The following is a 25,547-nucleotide window of genomic DNA, read 5'->3' on the forward strand; positions in this document are numbered from 1 at the left end:
AGCAGGGCCAGCTAGAGCAGGTCACCTAGGACCATATCCAGTTGGGATTTATATATTCCTCAAGAAAAGGGACTCCACAGTGCATTTTCCAGTGTTCCACCACCCTCAGAGTGAAATAATTTCTTACACTTCATTGGAGTTTCTTATTTTAATTTGTGCCCATTATCTTTTGTCCTTTCACTGGCGCCATTAAGAAGACTCAGTCTCTGTTTTGTTTATTCCACTCTGCTCTCAGGTATTCATGCACATTGATAATAAGGTCCTCTCCTGAACCTTCACTTCTTCAGGCTGAACGCTCCCAGCTCTGTCTCTCCTCACACATCAAATGCTGCAGTTCTTTCAGCATCCTTGTAGCTATTTGCTGGGCTCTCCAATATATCCATGTCTTTCTTATACTAAGGAGCCTGGGACTGGGCTTTCTACTCCAGATCTCACCACTTCTGGCTGAGGGAAAGATCACCTCCCTTGGCCTCCTGGCAGTGTTCTACTTCATGCAGCTCAGAAAGCTGTTGACCTTCTTTGCTTTGAGGGTGCATTGCTGGCTCACATTCAATCAACTTGTCCACTTGGAACCTTAGGTCTGTTTTTGTAAAACCACTCTCCAACCATGGTGTGTACTGTTGCATGGGATTGTTCTTCTCCAGGGGTGGGACTTCACATTTTCCTCCGCTAAACTTGAAGATGCCTGCTGGTCCATTTCATTTGCTTGCCAAGGGCCCTCTAGCTGGCACAACAGCCATCAGCTCCTCCTCCAGACTTTATACCACTTGCAGACTTACTGACGGTGTGCTGTGTCCCATGTTCCACATGTTCACTAAAGATAGTAAACAGTATTCTGCCCCATGCCAAGCTCTGAGGTGGACAGTTGCTGATAGTAACTTGTTGAGGGTGGCAGTTCAGCCAGTGCTCGGTCCACCACACTGCCAATGTCTAAACTGTAGTTCATCATTTTCCGTATGGGGATATTGTGTGAGACAGTGTCAAAAGCCTTACTGAAGTCATGACAAGCAATATCTACTGCTTTCCCCTTGTCTACCCAGCTGGTAATTTCATGGTAGAGGGCTATACAGATTTGTCGATTTCTCCTTTGTGAATTGATACAGGCTACCCACAGTCACTTGTTTTTTTTTTGAAGCCACAATATGTGTGGAAATCGTTTCTGGGAAGATTCACTCCCTCATCTTTGCAAGGCTCAAGGTGGTGTAAAGCAGCCTGTAGCTCCCTAGATCATCTTCTTGGCCCTTTTTTGAAGATTGAAGTGACGTTTGCTTTCTTCCAGTCCTTGGGAACCTCCCCTAATCACCCATGACCTTACAAAAGTAATTGAGACTGAAGTAATTCTTCTGCCTTATCCAAAAATTAGGCTAGCAAACTGTGCTGTCAAACATCCTTTGTAATGGTGTGGGATTTTGAGTTAGATATATGCCTAAATGTTCTTTTGGGGATACTTTTTCATTAAAATGTTGGTTCTTTTTCTTCCACCAAGCAGGATTGAATCTGGAAAACAAGCAAATAATTTGATTAAAGAAGGAAGTTGTGGGAGTTTGTTGATTTTAGGAAAAAACATCATATATACTGTAGGTGTCACTTTTTTTAAATAAAAAAGTTCTTCTTAGAACTGTTGTCTAAAGAGGAACAAATACTGCTAGTGTTTTTCAATTAAAAGGAAAAAAAAACATTTTCAGCAAGCACTGGTCGGCCCTTCAGTGATCAATGAAGTCATTTTTAATTTGTTTTGTGATAACTAACATTGCCTACTGTTTTGTGTTCCACAATGACTAGTGAAGTCATGACTTGTTTTCTGTCCTTCCTTTCCATCTGATACGTGACTCATGAAGAATTTACAAATGTGTTTTGTCAGTGGAAAGAAAGTTTACTGGAAACCCTTTTATATCTGGTGATTTAAAAGCCATCATTAAGTAGAAAATGGTTTCTGTATCTAAAACATGGGCAATCCAGAATTAAAGGCACCGTTTACTTTGTCAAGGTTGCTGAATTAAGGCTTGTCCTCAGGAAGGCAGACAGTTACATAATTATAAGTCATCTTACAATGCAAACATAACAAATATTTTGTTATACTGATGGAAGCAGTATATATATATCTTCATATGAAATGTATTAAAGTACAAAACGTTGCAATTGGGCCTTTCTCATGTGTTTTGAAAAATATTTTAACCTGAATGTTAGCTCCTCTTTTCATTAGTGGAGCCCCATCGCTCCAGTTTGTCCCTCAGTGCCACATTCCCACATCTCTTAACTCCAGGGCTGGGAAATCTGCTGCTTCCTTGGGCAGCCTGTTCCAGTGCTTTACCTCCCTCTCTGTGAAGAAATCCTCCCCGCTGCTCAATTTAAACCTTCCCTGGTTCAACTTGAGGCCATTTCCTTGTATCCTGTCACTTGTCATCTGAGGGAAGACTGACACCCTCCATGTTAAAACTTCTTTTCAGATAGTTGCAGAGTGATGAGGTTTCCCCTCAGCTTCCTCTTCTCCAGACTAGACAACCACAATTACCTCAGCTGTTCTCTTGTTTCTAGTCCCTTCACCAGCTTTTTGCTATTCCTCTTGGCTGTGCCAGTTCTAATGCAGGCCAAGATACCATTGGCCACTTGGGCACTCCGCTAGCTGATGTTCAGCTGGCTGTAATGAGCACCCTGAGATCCTTTTCTGTCAGATGCTTTTATCTCCAGCCACTCTTCCTCAAGCCTGTGCCATCGCATGGAGTTGTTGGGACCCAAGGGCAGGACCCAGCACAGCCTTGTTGAAGGCCATGTGATTGGACTCAGCAGGAGCTATAAATGAGTTACTGAAAAGGTATAGATCGCTCAGTGCTTTTCTAGAACAGTTCATATCTTCAAGATCTATTTCAAGTACTTAAAGTTCTGCTCACAGTTTAAACTTGAAATAGCAGTACAAATATTTGAACATGTTAAGATGAAAGGTCGTATGCAGGAGAAGTGTTTGATCAGGTTAAAGCTGTAACTTTCCACCATATTTTAAAACAAAACAATTCACAAGATGAGTTTCACAGAAGCTGGTATTAGTTTCATAGGACAAAACTGAAGAAAGGGAAGAGCAGAGTTGGAGTCCATTAGCTCCTCTCATTTTATTACGCACTGCTTTTACACCGTATCATTGCTGTGTTTAATGTGAATGGGCAGTGTACTCCTTAAATCTTAGTGATAATGATGGGCGTGAAGTATGGAGAAGCTGAGAAAAACCAGCTGATGCTAAGAAAGCATTGTATGAGGACAGAAGTGCTTTGGGGTTTTTCATGTAAGGCTGACTACTGTGGTTAGGCTTTACTGATTATTGCTGAGGTTGGGTGTGAAGAATAGTCCTGGTTTTGTGGTGGAGATGAGTTTACCACAGGGGAGAATGTGGAGGAAAGTTCAATTTTTCTTTAACAGATACTGTGTTTTTCGTATAGTAGATTGAAGTTAAATTGTTTCAGACAGTCCCTACTGCACCCAGTGCTCTACCCAAGACAAAACAATGAATTACTGACACAAGTTTGCAGCAGCCCTGGAGTTCTGACCCTCTATGCACCTTCCTACTAAAGCCAATAAGTTGCAGAGAGACATCCCAATCTAAACCTGGTGTTCTTCATTACCAAGGAGGTGGACAGCACTCTGAGTAGCCCCCTGCTAAATGCTTCCTTTTCCCTGGGGCATGGGACACAAAGTGTTTGACCTTCAGTCAGGTTTATTTCTCAGTGAGATACCATCAAAAAGTCTTAGCTCCAGGTTGTGAAGCTGGTCACTTACCTTAGATGCTTAGTTTGTATGTAATATACATGGGATGTGTTTGCATACACAGTATGTGAGTTTAAGTGCAAATTCTTTGAATTGAAATAGATATTTAGCATTAAATCTACATGTTAGTACTTCTAAAATGGATTTGAGTATTAAGACTTTTGATCTTAAAGTTGGCATTAACCTTTTAATAGTCTTTGGTCAGCAGTGCAATAGACAGCTATAAAAGCAAGTACTTCTAAAAATTCCCTTTTATGGCTTTCTGTTTACGTAGGCGGAGTTCAAACAGAAAGGTAATAAAGATCTGAATCAGGTTACTAAATGCTTTTCCTCAGTTTTAAATCTGACACTTCTGTTTCTGAAAAGCATATGGTACATAATCAAGTTCCAGCTTGCTTTGGTTTTGCCTTGTTGCTGGAAATCAAGCCTAGAACTGCATATGTTACATGATCTTTTTCCTCTAAGAAAAGAATCTGTGCTAAATGTTGTTTAAAAACATATACTGTTATGAGTGTTCCCACAGCTTTCCGTATTGTGCTCTTTTACTTCCTTTTATCTTTGTTTTGATTTCAGAGTACATGCATGGCTGCTCCTGTCTTATTTTTTTACTTCCCCTTTGGCTCTATTGGATTAGCATATATGTCTAACTTTTTCAGGGACTCATTAAAGCTGGTTTTAGTTGACAATTATTCTTCCATCCTTCAGTGACTTCCTAGCATTGAAATGCAACAGAATTATGCCCACTGGAATCACTGGCACTCTTCTGCACAGAGTACTGCAGCTCTATTGTACAGAAGGTGATTATCCATCCGCATTTTTTTTTTTTTGCAGTGTTTATTAGTACTTTTGTGTAGCAATCATCACTGGAAAATACATAATAAAACTTGTCTGGGGCATTTCATATACAAAAAATATTTTCTGTAAAAGTAGCTGCTGGTTATGATTTTTTTAAAAAGGCTATAAGGATGTGAGTTTTGATGCCTGAAGATTATTAAATCCTTGCTGTATCTCTGCATCATTCATATTCTTGTGGTCAGGAAGAGTGAAGTCTTAAATAAATGTAGACTGCTTTTTTTGCCTTTGGAAGCAGAATTTTCTCTTGTACATTTAAGCTGCATCTTTGATTTCATTGAAAATTTGATTTACGTTTCGAAGAGGCCTTTGTTCTCAGCAGAAAGTGATGGAATTCAGAGTACCGTCATGTTTAGTTACGTACGAATATTGTATTGCTCTTTGGCAAGGAAAAAAAAAGCATTAGAGTTAGTGCACAATTTATATTTGCATCTGAATATATTTTAGTATTTACCATCTGAAAGAAATGTAGAAATGAGAATGAAGGCTGCGCAGTTCTCAGCCTTCCTACTTGTATTCAATAGGAGGACTTGCGGAATTGAGTAGTTTCGTAAAGCTTCTCTGAGTGGTCCTCCTTTTTCTCTCTAAACATCTGATTTAACTTGCCTGCTGTGAATCTTAAATCAGTTTTAGTCTCTGGTTTAGTTAGATTCTTCCCAAGATACTTGCGGCAGGGTTTCCCTCTGTGGAATGAACCTCTAGAAGTTGGCATTTCAGAGATGTGGGTGACATGGGAAAATCAGATTTAAAGTCAAGTGTTAGTCACTCTAGGTTGCTAACACAGCCAATGGGGAGAAATAAGCACGTCTTGGAAGCTGATGTCTTTCTTGTTTTAGTAAGGTGACTAAAGAGCTGTGCTTATATTAAATAAAGTGCTTTATTTAATGAGGTGAGTAGGTGCACGTTGCCTGCAGCTACAGGCATTGAGGTAGCCCAGTTCCTCTTTACAGTCTGTTGCAAGCACTTCCAGTTCCTGCGTCTGTGCTCCTCAGTCAGCAAGATGTGGAAGGGTGCTGCCATCTCCAAACGCTGTCCTGTTTAGGCTCAGGCATGGTGACTGCTTCCTTCCTTCCCTTGGACACTTAATGTCAAGTGGACCAGGACCTGAATGCCAGAGTCAAAAACCTGCAAAGTTGTTCTCACTGCTTACATCAGTTCCTCAAAAGGCAGCTATTGTAATCTCTCTGCGAAGCAAAAATGTAACTGCTTTGCAAAGTTACTTCAATAGCAGAAATTCACTCTTAAAATACATGAAAACTATGCTCTTTGTGAACAAGTCATCTGAAGTACATCCCTTGCTAGCTAAAGCTTGTTTTTCCTGGTGGTTGAGAAGTTTTTCAATTTATAAGTGGGTAAAGTCTGTCTAAGCCTCTGCATGTTCCAGAATTACACATTTCATAGAGCAGCCAGAATGACGTCCTTAGGGAAGAAGTAGATTCTATGGTTTATGCACCATAGTAAAAAAAAAAAAAAGCCTTTGGCTCTAATTTCTTTCCCTTTCTTTTTGAAACTAGAGGAGAAAACACATAGGAAAGATTTATAGGTTGTGGAGTTTCCATCACTTGGTCAGTGCAGGCTGAGCCTTCCCAACCTCATCAAATTAAGGACAGAGCCTCCAGTTTCTTTCCTAACACTGTTTCTTATTGTCACACAGAGTTTTGACATCAGCAATACCCAGACCCACACAAAGCTGAGTGTATGAAGAGAACTTCTGGAAGGTAGAAAGGAGTGGGGGCTGGAAGAGGCTACCTCAGAAGTGCTATCAAAACTCATGCCTATTTGTGTATGTGTGAAATGCATTTTTTAATAACTTCAGAATGTAGTTCTCTCCTTTGGCACTTCCTTTTGTCATCTGGATTTAACATTTCTACTTGAAATAGCAGTCTTTAATATTACAGGCTTTTAACTTATTCCTGTGTCACCGAGCTGAGCTGTCATAAGAAATGCTGGGAAATAAAAAACTTTCTTCTTGTCCATATACTTGATAAACCGATGACTTACATCTTTTTAAAATTTTGAAAACTCTTTAGAAGGTGAATTCCCTCACTCTTTCATCTTGTTTATTTACATTTTCCTCTTAATTTTACAATGGCATTGCAGGAGAGGGATTGTTTTTAAAGGGCGCTTATACTTTAATTCAAACTTCTAGTTGTTGTTCAATTAAGTTCTGTACCCTATATCTTCTTTGTCAAGATGTAGGGAAGAGAAGGTGGCAATTCCTCCTTTCCCATCATTTAATCCCTTGGAATAACTCTGGTATAAATTACAGAGCACGGCACAGCCAGAATGAGCTCAGCTGCCAAGCACTTGGTGAAGTCCTCCACCAGTAACCTGTTGTTGGAGTAACTTCTTGGTTGTAGAGTAAGGCGTGCAGCGTGTCTCCCATTTGTTGGGTCCTCTTTTTGTACCTCAGAAACCTGATTCAGGAGATCACAGTAAGTGCTGAAGCGGCTCTGCCTCAGCCCACAGAGGGAAAATCAATTGTAGCTTTATAACCTTTCTGAAATAATGTATTCAACTGCTCGGCCAAAGGTTGATCATGACTGCTGTATGGCATTGTATATTGTTTCTCGTGACTACCAGACTGGTTGCACGCACTTTCAGACATGTCCTGATATTACTGACAAAGAAATTCTTTTAGGTAGAGAATGCCATTGACTTGAGTCATCACTTGCATATCTTCTATTTTTTTTTTTTTAACCTCAGTTTCCTCATCTCAGCTAGCTTACGTGATGTTTGTAGGATTCTTTTTATATTTCTTGTTAGGTATTTTATGGAGGCAAAATACTAGCAATGCTGTAACTGTGGCACAACAACTTACCTTGTTTCAAATTTGTGCTTATTAAGGTCATCACGGCATTTAGACCTTCATAGCTTGATTGAGAGAGACTAGGGGGGTAGGCAGCCATCCAAAGTAGTTTTTTGCCAAGTGGAACACTAAATAACACATATTTGACATAGAATACTTCATGTGGTAACTGCTGGTACAGCATGCAGCCACAGTGCAGGAATTATTAACACCCGTGAACTTTTTGATTCTCTAAGCATGTAAACATCTACCCAAATATTAGTAGTTCCTTGAGCAACAGAAGTGTTAATTGTTTGTCCCTTTCACTTCAGACATGAATCTCTGTTCAATTTGTTTTCCAAAGCTAATCTGACAGTCTTCTACCCTTTAATCTGTCTGGATATAATTTAAATGAAAGTTTATTCCCTGATTCTGCTTCAGATTATTTCAAACAAAGGAGATGTATGGAAGGTGCCTATCGAGGCTATTACCTGTGAATATTAGCTGGAAGCTTAGTCCTTACCACTTTACTGTGCAGTATGAGCACTATCCTTCATTCAGTTTTGCTTAGCATTGTAAAGCTCCAGTTCAGTGGACTTCAAACAGCAAACCATGGTGAAATAAGAGTAGTCTGGTTCAAATCTTCTATTTTTTATTTACGGAGATTGATGTTTGTAACCTCTGGCCAGGACCAGATGTCTCAGAAAGTTCCAGAGTTCAGTGACCGCTCCTAACAATTTCCTTCTAATTCCTGGTAAACAAGGATTAGCTTAAAACTTTGAAACACAAATGTTTGTCTGTTGCACTATACAGATCTTTTGCAACACTTCTGTTACTCTTACATTTTTATTTTTTCATGATTTAAAGATATTACAGTGGGATTATTTTAAGTAGCAAATCTTCTGTGCACTTTCTACTAACCACAGCCTGTTTCTATGCTAATGAAACAGATTGGGTTTGCTGTAAATGAGACAAATAAAACTTTGCTTAGCCTAGCTGTGAGAATTGTTTAGTGCAGAAGAAAAGAGACAAAACAGACAAAGTAGATTAAAAAAATGTAAATATTTCTCAGCAATGAAGTGTGAGACAGGGAATGTAGTGACACTGTTGTACATAGGCACTGACAAGTCTTGAACATGATTGTCAATGAAATTAGATTTTATCAGATTTTAACGTTTATCTTTTTTACTGGTTCTTCTCAGAAGACTTTCTGTTTTTACAAAACAAGGCTCTGGCTCTCCAAACCATCTATTTTTTCTCATCCTATGATCAGCTTTTCAGCTCATCTTTCATATCAAGAGAGCTCTGCTCTTCATGTACTACAAAAAGCATCAAAGACTTACTGAAATTTATAGTTTCAAATGTTAGTTCCACTGAACAGTAGTTAATATACCAACCTCTTCCTTTTTCCAGTTACTTCTAGGGATAGACAGTGGTCTTAGTGCATGCAGTGGTGCATGCACTAAGACAGCATGTTGGAGCAGTAGTGAAAGGTGAAATACTTGCTGATTTTATGTCAGCCTCTTTTTAGCAAAATGGCAGAGTTGCTTGCTGTCACCCCTGAAAATATCCATAGGTCTTGCGAGTTGGCAAGATAGCCTCAAGAGAAGGAGAAGCCATGCTGCCATGAGATAATCTGGTTCTCCTTTCTTTTTGTTTTAAATCACAAGCATGTGAATTGCTACCATGACATATTAAGTAAATATCCACATAATTCTGTGTGGATTTCCTCCTGAGTCCTGGAAAACAAAGTCTACTAATAACTTTTACTACTCAGATCTTTTCTGTTTTTCATTAGGAATGTGTTTATCTCCATATACAGAGAATGTCTAGATCCTTCTAGGTTATCAGTCAGTAGACGCCAGGGTAGAGAACTGCGTGAAACCATAAATTGTAGTTTGCTCAGATGAACTTGGTGGAAAATAGTAAGATTTTAAAACTTTATTATTAAGAACATTGCATAACGTTCCTTGGATGATGGTCAGTATCTGTAAGACGTTTTTGTAAATGAGGATGAGAAGCCTGTTTTCTTTAATTCATACTAGAAAACAAGATTTAAGACCAAATTCTAGCATGACTTTTCTGTATAGGTACCACAGATATGTATGCCTAGCCTGCCATGAATTAATATGACTGAGCACAGAAATCAGCCTAAAGTTTTCAGAACTCTTTGTTGATTATTAGCCAACGTAAGTAGGGAAGGAGAATGTATAAAAGAAGGTGGAGTTTGAGCAGTCTTGTGAAAGATGACATTAAGACAAAGTTATAGTTGGAAATAATTTTCTTGAAAAGCATGAAATTCATAACTTGTTTTGAATTGCCAAAGGCTCAAAACATGGTTTTAATCCTGCTTTTATTACTGATGTCACTTTGTTGATTTTTCTTTTTCCCTTCCTATTTTATAGTCTTACGTTGGCTGTAATGCATATTGCATAGCTCTTTTGCATTTTTCCATTTAACCAGTTTTCTAAATGTTAGTGGGTTTCATTCTGAAAAAGAGTTGTCCTTAGCCTCATTAACATAATGATATGGACAAGATATTTTGGAAAACTGAATTGTACTACGTTTGTGACTGACATCACCTTAGCTCGACCACAGCTGTGGTTCCATCTGGCAATTCCTGTGCAGCTCATGAATAACAACACTGAAGTCTTGCAGTGTGATCGGTAGCTCTTAGGGCCATGTGTGTGGGGCAGCAAACCCACAAATCACAGTACGTCAGCTTCAGAGCTGTGGTAGAGTTCTCCAGACTCTGTGTCTACTTTTCCCGGCTCAGTGGACCACGCTCTGGGGAGACAAAGTAGCTGCAATGTTCCATGTAACGGAAGACCATACATAGATGGAAAAAACAGCGCCTTTTAAAATTGAAAATAAATGCTTTCAGTAATAAAATGATGCTGGATATGGAGAACTGTTATCTTGACCTAGAAAGCTTTTATTTGGTAAAGAATGTTGTGCTGATGAATCATGGGGAATGTGATTTGAAGTTAGACTATTGGAAGTATCCTTTCTTTTAACTGAGCTGTGGGCTTGAGTCTCTTTACATAAAGTTGGGACAGTGCTCTCCAAATAACGTTTAATCTTTCTGTAGCTCAGGCAACATCTAGTCTGTGATCTAACATTCTCACATTGCAGGTACCAGGTTGTTAAGATGCGCTTTCATCTGCCACGTCTGCTTAGGGGCCAGGACTTAGACCGTAAGCCCAAGCTTATACCATATGGGGTATTTGAAGTAAATTTTCACAGGGAGGGAGAGATGAGCATTGTCCCCTATGTAGCTGTCTTTCTACAAGCGAGAGCATGCCTATGGACCCCTGCTATTGTGGGGATTAAAGGCAGCAGATGTTAAATTGTCAGAAAGTAATACTGGATGATTTCAGTTCAGTTCCACTCATTATTGGAGACTAATAGAGGGAAACAATCTTTGTCACCTGCAATGTCTTAAATATAAATACCTAATAAAAGGTGTTTCTGGTTATTGCATTACTTAAGACAGACAGACATATATGTAAATAGGAAATTGTAAAGTAAAAATGGGAAACGTGGTTTTTCCTTCTTATGCGACCTAATGTGCCAAATAAAAATGCACAGTGTGGAGTAACAGAGTAGTTAAGAACAAGCGTATTAAAATCCAACGGATTTCTTCTTTGCCGTATTTTTTAAATTCTCTTTTAAGTATTCTTTACTCCTCCCCTCTTTTCTGGCTTATTTGCACACGAGTCGTGAGCTGCATCATATATTCAAGGATACAGTCAGAAGTTGGCTCATTCCTGCCTAGTGTATCCTATCTGGGAATCAGGAGGCTAAATTAAAAATGCACTTATAAAATGGAATATATTTGGAAGCTTTGTTCTCTTAAACCCGAGCCTTCTGTTGACTGACGTTAGATGATCCAGAAGCAGATGCTGCAGCAGCTATTTGTTGATTTAGTTGCTATGGTGACATGATACATTCGTGTACAGCAGGAAGCTCACTGTACGTTGGCTAATTTGATAGGAAGGAAGGCTTGAGGTAGGTATTGCCGACTATATTGTTAATTGATCCTACCTTTCCCATCCTGCCTCCACATGCTGTTTGGATGCACAGCTCTAGGGAAAGGTAGAGGGAGATGCTCCGGCGTGACGGTCAGGTTAAGGTGCCCTGCTGAGGGGGCCCAGCACATCGCCGAAGATTGCCTCATATTTAGTGAATGGAACAGATCGGAGCATCTGGAGCGGTGACTGTTGGATCCTCCTTCAGCCTTTGTCACTGTGGTAGCACCAGTTGAATGAGAGAAATAAAAGGATGCGAGCAACAGTAAGTCAAAGCGCTAAGGCTTTTGAAATGGGATACTGGATTTAAGCATGCCACTAATTAACATCTTGATTGGAGCGATTAGTGGAAAAAATTGTGATTGTTCTGAATGCCCCAATGACAGAGCATAAATGTGGCTCTGTCTGGAAGTTGCGTATTGTGTTATATTCACCCTTTTCCAGAAATGCACCCTTTTTTAATCTCGTTGCAGACAGGCTTTTAAAGGTACAGTATGCATCTTACAACCGACGTGGCTGTACCACTCTATAAACAGATTTAGTTGGGGACTGTAAAATTTTTGAAGTCACGTTGGCCAAGAGAATTAACAACAGTTTTTTTCCTCAATTTGTGAAACGTTCAAAAATGAATCAACCCGTGTCCTTGTGGCTGAAAATACTTCTCATCAGTACTGCTGAGCTAATTTCAGTTGCAGTATTTTTAGTTGAACCGCTGCTTTTTTTTTTACATTTCTGTACCTTACTGGTACATTTAAATACATGATTTTAGTACAGTCTTTCCAATATTTGTGATATGTGCTGACAATCATTTGCTACTGAATCAGCACCTGTAGCCACATAATGCTGAACACAGATTAAAAAGGAAAAAAAAAAATCAACCTTGAAGCTCTTGTAACTTTCCTAATAACCCCCCTTCAGAAAAGAGCATTGTTTCTGCTAATACGGAGATGGATTGTGATTGGTGCTTTTTAAGTTATGGTTTCAAGGTCCAAGGAGGAAATGTTTTGAGGCACTTTATCTATTTAGTTATCCAGACTTCTGTTGGTGTGAGGGGGAGAAGAACCCCAAAAGATGCAGTCCCATAGAACAGCATGAGAGGAAACCAGAACTCTGCTTTTCAGCAGTACAATTTTGCTTCAGTTTCTAACCCTTTGTGTTGTACAGGAAGACTCTTCCTACATATTTCATTGAAATATAGTATAACCATAGTTGTAATGTTACGTATATAATGTACTCTTATTTATTCCTGTTATATGTGATTTTAGCAGTGAATGAAATTAATTCATTATATCCTAGCTTTTTCCCTGCCTTCTCCTTGCATTCTCAACTTCCCTACATTTTTCAGTATTTTGGTTTGTATTCTAGCATATCAGTCAGTTTTGTTGCTGAAGGATTGCATTTTTTTGTTGTTGTTGTGATATATTTAACAGCAGATCTGTTAGCACTCTTGTTAAATATATCCAGAAGCTTTAAGCATGGTTGGAAAACTTGTCCCAGATTTCACCCATTCTGGAAAAATAAGTAAATTCACGAGGCGTGACTTAACTCCTTTTAGACAAAGATACCAAGTAACTCAGCTCCTCTCGTCTTCAGTGAGAAGTGGGGGGTTGGAGAAAGAACTCCCGATATTTCTTTGCCCTGAAATTCGTCGAGTTCCTTTGGTTGTCTTGTCTTTGAGGCAATGAACAGCACCCAGACAGTATTTAGTGTAATTTTACGCTGGTTTCTTTAGCCTCAGTGTGGATTGAAACACTTAGCATTTTGATTTTCCCCTCCAAAAGACTGATAGTCCTTGATACTGAAGAATGGGTTTGAGAGCAAGTATATCCTTGAGAGATAAAGAGCTTGACATCTATAGATTTCCCTTTAACGCAAATAAGAAAATACTTGTCTTGTATCCCAGTGACTCTAAAGTGGTAGCTTTGATATTTCTGATAAGACTTCACTGGTTAGAAATAAAGCAGAGGATATTCAGAAAACTCAGTATTTTAAAAGGGCATTGCATATTTTTCCACAGACAGAGAAGCTTTTAGGTATAAAAGCACTTATTTGGGCAACGTAATTTGCTACAACAGATTTGAAAACACAGCTGAGGGTATTGAATCTGTAACCCAAATTTTTTCTGTGTCTGAATTGAATCTCTCAATGTTTGTGTGAGTTCAGAAGAGTTGGGACGGCACTTCATTCCTGTCTTTTTAGAAGTACAGGTACTGAAACTGTGGTTTCATCACGTATAATAGTGAGAATCATCCTTATGTGATAAGGGTAAACTGGACACTTCTCCATAAGCCTTTCAAAAATCTGATCTACCTACAAATTAGGTAGATCTTCTTAGTGTGGCAGGGTTAGGAAGAAGCTTAGGAACTGTCTTAATTTGGGATATTTTTTTCTTTGCTACCAGCAGTATCCTATCAGTATACTTCTGGCCACAGTCATTTGTAGTGGTGTTTTTCTGTTGTGTGTTTTTTTTTGTTTTGGTTTGGTTTTTTTTGCTTCAAACTAAGTTTAGGTTTCTAGAATCTAAACAGTAAATTTAAAATATTACCTCTGGATATATTATGTATTGGTAATAATATTTTGCATACGTATTTTTTTCAGATACATTCTGTTTCCTTCTATGAGCTGACTGTATGTATGTATTTGGTAGAAGCAACAGAGTATTTGTGAGGCACTATTCTGCCAGTGACTGTTAACTTCCTTAGAGGAATATAATTCTGACTGGCTGTATCATGCACATGCGTGTGTGTATTTGAGGAGGGAGCCTTGCCTGTTTAGACAGAGTTCTGTTCAGAGCTGCCTTTGCATATGTATGATGGTGAGCAAAAGAAGAAAAATGTGTAAAATTTACTGAGACATATTTTGTTAAATAGTTTTATTAGGTAAGTTTGTAGATCTCATTAACTCATTTCAGGTTTTACCTAATGGATGTCAGGGGGAAGTTCTTCACAGAGAGAGTGGTGAGGTGCTGGCACAGGCTGCCCAGAGAGGCTGTAGGTGCCCCATCCCTGGACGTGTTCAAGGCCAGGTTGGATCGGGCCCTGGACAACCTGGTCTAGTACCAGATCTGGAGGTTGGCGGCCCTGCCTGTGGCAGGGGGGTTGGAACTTAATGATCCTTGGGGTCCCTCCTAACACAAGCCATTCTGTGATTCTAATGGAATGTCTGACTTTTTTTCCACCCATAAGGGCAGGAATAATTTAGGCTTTTAATTGTACTTATGGTGTCCACTATGGAAATATGTTGTCTTAAAACAGTCAAGTAACATTCTTGTGAATTAAACCTAAGCTTTTTTGTTTTCCTGCCCTGCAAGTGTTTCACCTCATCTAGGGGCTTTACAAGAATCAGTTGTAGTTTGGCACCAGACTCACAAGAACTTGGAATCATAGAATGGTTTAGGTTGGAAGGGACCTTAAAGACCATCCAGTTCCACCCCCCCTGCTGTAGGCAGGGCTGCCACCCACTTCAGTCTTGCTTACTGAGTGTCTGGTGGAAGACAGGCATGTGTTCTCCTCAGTGAGTATCCGTTAGTTGTGAAGGCCTCTGGTTCCTCACTTTTTGTTTTGTGGCTGAGAGCACTTGGGAAACTTCTTCCTGCATGTTTTAATGTGATGCCGCAGATCTTACACTGCCTTTCTTTCCTGCAAGCTCCCTGAAATTGTCTGGAAATGTGGCAAACTGCTGACACATAGCTACTGCGGTAGGCAGGGTGGAAAGGAGAATCAGAGATGCTTGTAGAAGGGTGTATCTTACTGACAGAATAAAGGGCTGGTTTTAATTGTTGTTTCAGTGGAATTAATGGGCTTTTTGGCTATATTTAATTAGTCTGCAACCTAACACATTCAAAACAAGATTAGCTAGCTCTATATTTTAAATCCTTTCTGTCCCCAGCTAGGCTCCAATAAGGAAATACATTAACCTGCTTATTCACGTGCCACAAGAAATATGTTAGGGTGTTTAAGAAGGTGTTTGATATCTATGAAGGCTGACTACATTTTGTATCATTACCGTTCTGCCTTTAAAAAATAATGCTGTGGTGATACTGATGAGGAGAAATACCTCCATGAAGCTCATTTTGGTTTCTGCAGCCTCCCTTTTGTGCTGATAAATGTTACTTCTAGATGTTTCTGGAGATGAGCATTAACATTTGACCATAACATTTTCCTTGTTTTGGAGAAGTGCTCTGAGTCCAGGTAGCTGCAGCTCTGCCTGCACAGCCTCTCTTTCATTTCTTGTTGTGTTTTCTTTTTTCCAGCCATTTTTATCAAATGTATTTCTTCAGAGTTAAAAATAAGGTAAAGATTTGAAGAAAAGACAGTCAAATCCCTTTCTAGTTCAGTCTGCAGAAGAATCCAGTATTTTCTCCTGCCAGTAGTTAAAAGCTTACTGAGTTAAAAATAGGAAGCATTGATACTCTGTTCTTTTAGAATTCATACTGCTTTTGATTCTTTAGATAAAAGATCAGAATACTTTCTCATCCCATCTCACACTGATCTAGTAAAGCTAAATCATATATGAGACCTTCAGATGAAATTATTGTTAAATTATCGTTACATCTGTTGATAGTATGTCAAACTCAATGTTGCATGTCTTTGAAAGGCTGGATCATACTACTTGAGCTACAATAAAATTATATTTTAATTTGGATTTGAGTAGATAAATATTATAAAAATATAGAATTATTGTATTATAGGAGTGCATTTGTCAAATAAGGCAGCTCAAATTGTGATTTAGATGAGAAAGGGATTTTTCACAAGTGATGAAGATGATAAACCTTAACTACTAGTCCTTCAAAAAGGCAAAGCGCTGTAATGCTACTGTCAGGCAGTGTTTATGTATTTGTAATTTAAGTGTGCTCAAGAATGTTCTCAGAAACTGAGGCTGAGTGTCATGGAACAAGTCTGTTCTAGGAAACTGTTTCTTCCTCCAGAAGGAGTATCTGTCTGCAAACTGCCTGGAACAGTTTGCAGCATCATCTGGGAGAGTGCTGGCTGGCATCAGCCCCAAGTGTGATCAGAACAGCTATAACATAGCTCATCTTTGCAGGCGACTGTTGCAGCACCTAGGAATGTTGCTGAGTGCTGCTCATTTTGCTAATACAGATCTAGTTTTAGGTAACACTGATGTGGTCAAGGGGATGAAGTGACTGTCTTAGAGACTGAAAATACTGGGACCCTGCAGTAAATGGAAACCGGGGATAAAAGGAGAGGAAACTGCTAAGTCTCAAAAAAATAACTGAAGGAGGTAGATGAAACTACTCAAAACTGTTCATCAAATCCTGTATTACAAGAGCTAGAGGCACTTAGCTAGTAGGACACTTGTTTTTAAGATGGCTTAAAGGTGAATTTCAGGACCTCACTGCTGCAGGAAGTTGTGGAGGCAGCCAGTAAGCAAATCCCAAGAGTTTAGGCAAATTTACGGACAGTAAGCAAGATGGACTGCAGAAACTGCCCAGGCTGTGTTGCTCTCCCTAAGTATAGCGTCTACAATTTATGTGTTGGAGATAAAGTACTGTGCTAGAGTAGACAACTGACCTAGGCCGCTGACTAAGACCACGAGGACATTTCTTATGCTCTTGCTTCCGTTGAGCAGCTCCCTGAGTTTGAGCAATGATTTCAGGAAAACCTCATTGAACTTTCTAGTATGTGGCATGATTGAGTTTTATTAGAAAGCTGGACTATGCCAATCCAGGATACGTCTTGAACTGACAGTAGATGGGCAGCAAAGCAAATGCTTTAAATTTCGGAAAAAATAAGTATTTCATGCTAAGGAGTGGTTTTAATGAATTCTGTTCCTTTTTGCAGTATCTTTCTGTGTTTTTTAGGGTAAATTTTGCTTTTAACATTGTGCTAAGAAACCTCTGCAGTCCATACCAATTTTAATTAAACCACTAAAAAGCCTAGTATATTGTTCATTCGTTCTTATGTCCTTTGTAGAATGAATTAAGTACCATTGATGAGTATGAAATTACACTGTTAAAACTCCATAATAATTTTCAGCAACTGATGTTACAGGTATTTCAAGCTTCAGCCATGTGAGCTGGCCACTTTGTTTTATTTATGTAATAGTTGTTTTGAGAATAAATGTATAGCTTCACTCCTGTATTGTATAGCTTGTATGCTAATCTCTGGATAAATATTCTGTATTGCTTTTCATTGGGAACTGTACTGAGGTCATGTGAATCATTATTAAATAGCTGTTTAAAGGAAACAATTTATAGTCCCAGTGAAAATGACAAAAAATTGGTTGTTGACCTAATACTCCATTTCTTAATAGTAATGTGTTAACATATTCTGAACTTGAGACAAAAATACGTTGAGTCAGAGTTGTGTTAGCACTGAGAAATTACATTTTTAAATTTATTGGATTTTTTTATAGTAGATGGTGTTTTGAATGCATTTGTAGGATTGTAGAGCATGTATTAAGGACTCAATATCTTAAAATCCCATTATTTTGTTAAGCTTGCGCAGTTTTTAATTAGTGTTTTGTTGATCTAGTAAGAGAAATGGCATTTGAAAACTGTGTTGAACGTGCCTCCCACTGAGACTGACACATCATAAATGATTTTTTGTTCAGATTATTGCAATTATTTTAGAAGAGCAGTTAGCAGAAATGTGAGTAGAATAATGCATGTTAGCCTTTGGATAGCAGGATTTTAGATTTGGATGGCAATTTTAGCCTTTTGGATAGCAGAGTAAAGCAACAGGATTTGTCACCAGAAGAATGAGGCATGGAAAAAGAGACAACCACCAGAATTTACTAAAGCTTTTCATTTAGTCACAGCCAACATGAATGTTTTGCCCAGCAGAGGAAGCAGACTGAGATCTAGAATATTTGATGTGGAAGATGAGGGCCTCTGTTCTCATAACTCCAGTGGGTTGAGGAGATGGCGTTGTTGGGCAACGAGCTGTGCAGGCCTCAACAAAACTAAAATTGAAGAGTCCTAATACTAGCAACCTCTGGATTTTGTTTGCCTAACACATCATGCTATGAAATATCTATATTACATTTTCCTTTAGATTTTCTTGCATCTTTGATTATGTTCATCAGACTCTTATTACATAAGAGTGAATCCCTGGGAATTATTTTCTCTCTTTGGTTATATCTCCTCTGACCAGAAAGGTACTAATCTCCCTGTAAACATGTATAGCTTTAGTTTTTCTTCTTGCAGGTTTTATGTTCTCAGGAGGTGAGAATGTCAAAAATGTCCTCCTTAAAGCAGTGATGACTCCATGGTTTTCAGCAGCATTAAGGCAGAGAATCGAGGCTGGTCATATTGATACACTTTACCCCCCAGCACAATGGCTTTTGAAACCAGTGGTTATTGAAACTTCTGAAATTACTTCAGCCCTGATTCAGTCTCTTTTGGCACACTTAGCAAGAAGTGTAGACTATATTGAAACAGTTGTAAAAATATAAATGAGAATGTACAACATAAAAGCAAGGCTGAAAGCAGGAGCCATTCAGTTAAGTACAGAATCACACATCAAACAGACTAATAGTCCTTTGAAAAAACACTCTCTATTCCTGTTCCTGAGCACCTAATTCAAGTGCATTAAGTCAGCCGGTCTCCCCTGCCTGTTGGTATTCAGATGTCCTCAGAGACTGGGAAAGCCTTTTGAAAACTGAGTGTCAAAGCAGTATGGTCTCCATCAGTAGACCCATTACCACATGGCACAGCCAGTGCTGAGCACTGCTGCCTCCCACTGCATTATCCCCAGGTGTTGCGCCTTTATCTTCTAAGAGGCACTGTGAAATAGGCAACAGAAGATTTTCATGCAAGAGAAAACACTCCAAAAGAAAATCAAGAGGTATATGGCCCACTTGGTGCAGTTGTGCCAATGTGCCCATTTCCATGCTTAGCTTTTCTAGCTGGAGCCTCCAGTCCAGAAATCCTGCAGGCAAGGTCTGGAGGAGGCAGACCAGCAGGTTCCAAAAGCAGCGTTGTTACCCAGGCTGCCAGGAGCCAAGCGCTGGCACTGAAGAAATGGGAACAATGGAATAATACCAGTTATCCCTCATTCCATCTTACTAGAAAATAATTGAGGGAATTAAGTACTCCATCCATTGGCTTAAAACTTGAGAGCTTTACAACTTGTCTGCTTCTCACAGTTCATGGTGATGAGTTGACAGTTGGACTAGATGATCTTAGAGGTCTTTTGCAACTTCAGTGATTCTGTGATTCTATTCTGTGGAGACCCAACACATGGAGCTGAATCTTGTACTGATTGCCAGAATGGCTCCTCCCAGAAGTTAAGGCGTACTAAATCAAAAAAGTTTGTGCAAATCTGGATATTTTCCAGCCCACAGAGATGGCAAGCTTTTACGTACTTTTACTCCAGTCTAAATTTTCTGCTAAAACTTTAAACTGTAGCAGGGAGTAGAAGGTAAGTCAACTAAATACACATCTTCAAGAAGTTACATCTGCTTGGGGAGCCTGAAAAAGAGATTGCAAGAAGTCATTCACTCTCAGTTCCCGCAGTCATTGTCTGAAGGTGGTATCCAGTTGCTAAAATGCTAACTACAGGCACTTGCAACAAACTCTGGTGATACAATGTATTCTGAAGACATACAAGCTTTATTTGAAGCTCACTTCTAAAATCTTGCTTCTGAGTTTAGGGAACATCGTAAGTGCTAATTTTTACTGAATTTTATATTCATATACATTAGATAATTGGGTAAATTATCAATATGATAAAATGTAAATCATAGAATTATAAAATGGCTTAGATTGGAGGAGACCTTAAATCATCTAGTTCCAACCCCTGTGCCATGGGCAGGGTTCCACCCAGCAGCTCAGGCTGCCCAGGGCCCCATCCAGCCTGGCCTTGAGCGCCTCCAAGGATGGGGCACCCACAGCTTCTCTGGGCAGCTGTGCCAGGGCCTCACTGCCCTCTGAGTAAAAAAATTTGTTCTGAACATCTAACCTAAATCTCCCCTCTTTTAGTTTAAAGCCATTCCCCCTTATCCTGTCAGTATCAGAACATGTAAAAAGTTGGTCCCCCTCCTGCTTATACACTGACGCTATTTTCTTTGTAAAGAAGCAGCAACAAGTCCGATTATAATTTCTTTAGCAGCTTAACAGAGTAAATTTTTAGCCAAAATTTTGAAGTCACATGCAAGCAAGACTGAAGGTGTGTCTAGAAGGGAAGCTAGTGTTGTGGTTGATGCCCGTCCCTGGAGACTTTCAAGGCAAGACTGTATCAGGCCATGGGCAACCTGATCTAGCTGTGGTGTCCCTGTTCATTGCAGGCGAGTTAGACCAGATGGCCTTCAGAGATCCCTTCCAACTCTAGGGATTCTATGATCCTATGAAATGTACTTATTCTTTATTTTCCTTTGATCTTAATCTTGTTTGGATTCTTCATAGCTGCAAACTTATTATCTCAAAGTCAGGTTTTGAAGGAGAATTCTGAAGTCTAAAATGGCGACGGACTTTTACTTTGGTTTATGTCAGATTTCCATAGTTTTTCAGCTGAGTGTGCTTTTCTATCCATTCTACATTGCATGGTCTAAAAACAAACAAAAACCAACAAACACATGAAAAAAGGAGAAAGAGGCTCAACAGCTTTCTGCAAATAAAACTATACGTGCTGTTCCATATTGTGTATCTGATACACTTACTTTCTTATTAGTTCTAATAATCTTTATCATTAAGGAATGTACGGACATGCTTGGATCATGAAAAGAAGGAAATTACAGGATGTTTCCCTTATGCTGAAAACTGTTTACCAAGTGGTCATATTTAAAATGCAAACACTGGGAGTCCTGGGCTTCCTCTGAAACTTTATTTAACTGATTAATGTGGAAGTAAATGTAATTTGTTTAAATAATTTAAGTTGTAGAAATAATGTTTTGATTATACTGAACAGTCCAGAAAATAAAATTGGTACAGGTGTTGTTTTACCCAGTTGCTATTCTCTGCTTGGTTGTTTGAAAAAGTTTGTTTAAATATATCTGTGCTTGCTCTTGCTGTAATCTCTTTTCTCTGTGGGATAAAGGCGGCAGATAATGTAAAGTGGAGAATAATGTATTATGTTCAGAATATTTTTTTTTGCAGTAAAACTTTTTTTTTTACACAGACTAGGCTTTTGTAACATATTCCTGTGTAATGGTTGTGAATACTCTTTTATTTTTAAGGTTATTCTTGTGCAAGTTAATCCGGGGGAAGCATTTACAATAAGAAGAGAAGATGGACAATTTCAGTGCATTACAGGTAAAACTGATATATATATGTATATATATGTAATATTTCCATATTTTGCATCAAGATAAATGAAAGGGAGTTTCTGGTGTTGAGGGTAGAAAACTGAAAAAAGTAATTTTAAGTACAAACTTTATTTAACAGTCTAAAAGATTTTGTGTTAGTGTTAGATTTCAATACCATGAGGAGTGCAGTTTTTTGTTGTATTAGATGAAATTAAATAACATGGCATTTTTAGTCTGCAGACAAAACAGGCAAGTACTTTTGTAGTAACTTCATTAAGCTCATTTATTAAACAGACCTCAATTTAAAAGTTACTGTTGTTCATTTGATTTGAGGGATGTTTGGGTTTTTCTTTGTTATGATATGGTCATTGTTTTGCTTATGCTAGCAGTAGCTGTCTGTTATCCTGCTGCTAGTTTTCTTGCCAAACAGTGTCCTCCATGAGTTCTAGCATGATCTCGCTTCAAAATACAAGCACTTCGTCCAAGAATACACAGCAGTCAGCTTAGGTATTTTCTGTTCTGAATTAAACTAGCTACAAGTTAAGTTCTACAGCTGCAAGAAACAAACACTCAGATACTGCTGTTGTTTAGAATACCACTTCGCAGTGTTATAAGAAAGCATTCACAGATTCAGATATGGGCTTATTTTTTTTGTTGTTTGTTATCTGCTGGGAGAACAAATCCTACCTTCTGTTCTCTGTACGTTGGCCCAACTCCAACAGATACAGTCCTGAGAAGCTGAAGCAAGTGGCTTCCATCTCCTTTTCCCTCTCTTCAGTCTGAGATAAAAAGTCTATTTCCAGTGTCAGAGACAGGTCCTTGGGCTACAAGGTAGCTGATTAAAAGGAGGCCTTGGACTGTAATTACGTTTACATCAACAATTCTTAAAGTCTGCGTGTTCATTAGTGCCATTTTTCAAGACTGTGCTAGTTGCACAGTCTTGTTGCTTCACTTCAGCCACAGATCAGTCGGTATTGCAGCTCATGTTTCTGTAGACTCTTATTTGAAACATATCTGTATAGTAGTTACTTTGCAATTTCCGAGGGCAACGAATTAATTTTGTCTTGCAATTTAAGATTAAAAAAAAAACAGCAGCAAAGATAGGACTTTGTATTTTACCTCTGCTACACAAAAAACACCAAGGAGAGGCATACCTTGTGTCTCTCTGGGTTTAATTTCCTTGTTCAGTCATTTTGAAAGTAGGAAGTGTGTGTGATGAACTGCAAAAATACTGATATTGTATCTTTACAAGTAGAGTTCTTACTTATTGTGATACTGCTTTTATCCTTGCGTGATCCTGTTATTTTCTAAATAGACAACTTGCTACTGTGGTTTGATTCAACTGCTTATTTCTTCACACTTTAAATATGAAGGTGAGAGTGAGTGGTTATTAGATAGACAATTGTTCCTGGTACTCGCTAAGGATAAGCTCAGATTTGATCTTTACAACTTTCTTGAAAAGTCCTGCAGCTTTTGCACACTTGTATGGGCATTCTCCGTGCCCTTCCTCTTCCCAGGATATGAAAATAATACAGCATATGTGTAGGTGGTGACGAAACAGAGATCATAGCTTAGGTTTTCATGTCTATATGTTCACTAATCTTAGAACAGAACCAGTTAGACATGTTCACTTGAATGCAGCTTTTCTGGTCTATTCTTACCACTCTTGACGTTTGTGTGTTATGAGGGCGATGTCAATAGATCTTTCTGCCTTTATGACTTGTTGGGTCTTTCTGACTTAAAGAAGAAACTCCTTTGGCAAGTGATACTGTTTTGTGGCATGTATTGCAGCTAATGAGGGATGTCTACCTTGTCTGCTGTGTCTAGATTTGTGTAAGGTGAATGATCTCATGTAGTGCATGCTGTGGAGATTAATGTGATATCGATGGTCCTTCTTGCTCTGCCACAGCTTCCCAAGTGTAGTCTGCTTTGCTTTGCCACAAAATGGACACCCAGTCTTCAGAACACGTTACAGCCACAAGAGACTGTTGCACTGACACTAAAGAAGGAAACCTCACATTACTTCCCTGTTCTTATTTTATTCACTGCATGCACTCTGTTATTAGGTCAATTCAAAGCTAAAGATGTGGAAATACATAATGAGTATGATTTGAAGAGATGCTTATTTAAGAAAAAAGTATGGAGAAACAAAGATGTCAGAAATTTAGTGGAGAAGTTCTCAGTGGGAAGTTGATTTAGTCATCATCATGTGTCTTAATACTATTTTCCAGTCTGCTTTTCTGTAAATATTTGCCAATCTTTATATTCTTGTCTGACCATATTGACTTAATGCTCAATCAAAAAAATGCTTTTTCTGGGATGTACTGTGTAAAAAGAGGCTGTGCTACATATACTAGAAATGTGTATCTGCATATTACTTTCCAAAGATACAGCACATTGCCTGGAGAAAAACTGTAATTATGTACAACAAATACATAGTATACTGATGTAATTAATGTTGTTGCCTCAGAATCTACCCAAAGAAAAGCATTAGTACAGGCATAGGTTTTTTTTCAAGAAATTCACTTAATACTTCATTGAGAGCATTCCCTTATCAAAACAGTAAGAAGAATCTCTTAGTTTCTGAGTTCGCTTTCTAAAATGAGCTGACCCTGGGAACTCCATTTGCTTAGTATTTTCAAGCACTACTTTTTGAAGTCTGTATTCTAAACTACACTTAGCAAAAAGTTACCTTACAAATATGTGGTTAGGATCTCTTCGGAGTAAAATCTTACTAAAAGATACTTAGGGGAAAGGAGAAAGAATTTGAAATTGCAAAGGATAATAACTGTTTGGCATGTTACGTGCTGACCAATGATTAAAGTGATAACAGATAGTTTCAGGTTCTGCCAAGGCAATTTTCATTGGCTTGTGCTTAAATTGCAACTATGTAAGTGTATTATAAAAATGAAAGAATGGAAGTTGAGAGGTAGCGAGCTGCTTGTGGAGGGATCCCCCATAGAAGTGCAGATACGCATATGCAGTAGTCTGTGCCATTTGCTTAAATCATTGTTCCTTCAATGATTCTAGGTCTCCCTTGTGCTTTTTTACTGGTCATTTCACCTTTGAGATGGCAATGTCTGCTGAAGTCGGTGTGGATTGTTTTTAAATCTAACCATAATGCTGACTGTATTTCTTGCATCATATTCTCGTCTGTTGGAAAAATTGAGGTGCTCTTGTCGTAATTCCTTTTTTTTCTGAGGGATACTATTCTTACTTTGGATACTCTATACATTGGGTAAAAACTTCTCAACCTGAAAACAACAGGAGTCATTGTCTTTCCAGAAGAAAGGGGAGATATTTATATAGCGCACATTTTGGAATTCTTGCATCATCAGAGTGATGAAAACATAAATTATCAATTAATGGAGAGGCACAACATGCTTTTTCTGTGGCCTAACTTCTGAAGAAAATACTGCATTTATACTAAGGTCTCTATACTTGCCTGCTGGCTGTATAACTCACTCAGATGATCTTTAAAGCTTTAAATGATCTGGAACTGTAAGTGAGAATGTGTGCCTCTTCCATGGCAGTTAAGATTGGATGAAAAGGCCATTGTGTGTATTTCCTAGTTTAAAATCTGTAAGTTTGGAAAAAGAGCAGTGCTTTTTGAGGGACTCTTTCTCGTTGGTTAATCACATTCCTTTATTTTGACAGAGTTTGGATGACTTCGTGTATTTCTTTCTTGATGTATCGCATGCATATTTCTGTAAAATAACAAGCACCGTTGCTTTATATTTCTGTAGTTAACTGTTTAGGTTTTAGCTGCTTTTGTGTTGTGTATATTTTGACTTAATTACAACTTTAAATGAACACTTCTCAGTACCAATGGACTGTTTCTGATTTTATAACATATGTTATTTGACTGCATAGTTGTATGTCTAATAGCACTGACTTCTGCCCACTCTTATAACTCA

At 38.6% G+C, this 25,547-nt stretch overlaps 1 protein-coding gene across 2 annotated transcripts in view; it reads left to right on the top strand.

Moving 5' to 3' along the window:
• FNDC3A (fibronectin type III domain containing 3A) overlaps window positions 1-25,547 on the top strand; it is a 114,212-nt gene that overhangs the window by 17,562 nt on the left and 71,103 nt on the right. For both annotated transcript variants that reach the window (XM_021376315.1, XM_021376325.1), the window contains exon 3: window positions 21,562-21,637. In XM_021376315.1, the coding sequence (XP_021231990.1) occupies window positions 21,562-21,637 (76 nt within the window). The remainder of the gene's footprint in view (window positions 1-21,561; window positions 21,638-25,547) is intronic.

The sequence above is a fragment of the Numida meleagris genome, chromosome 1 (assembly GCF_002078875.1).
Source record: "Numida meleagris isolate 19003 breed g44 Domestic line chromosome 1, NumMel1.0, whole genome shotgun sequence".
NCBI classification, from domain to species: domain Eukaryota; kingdom Metazoa; phylum Chordata; class Aves; order Galliformes; family Numididae; genus Numida; species Numida meleagris.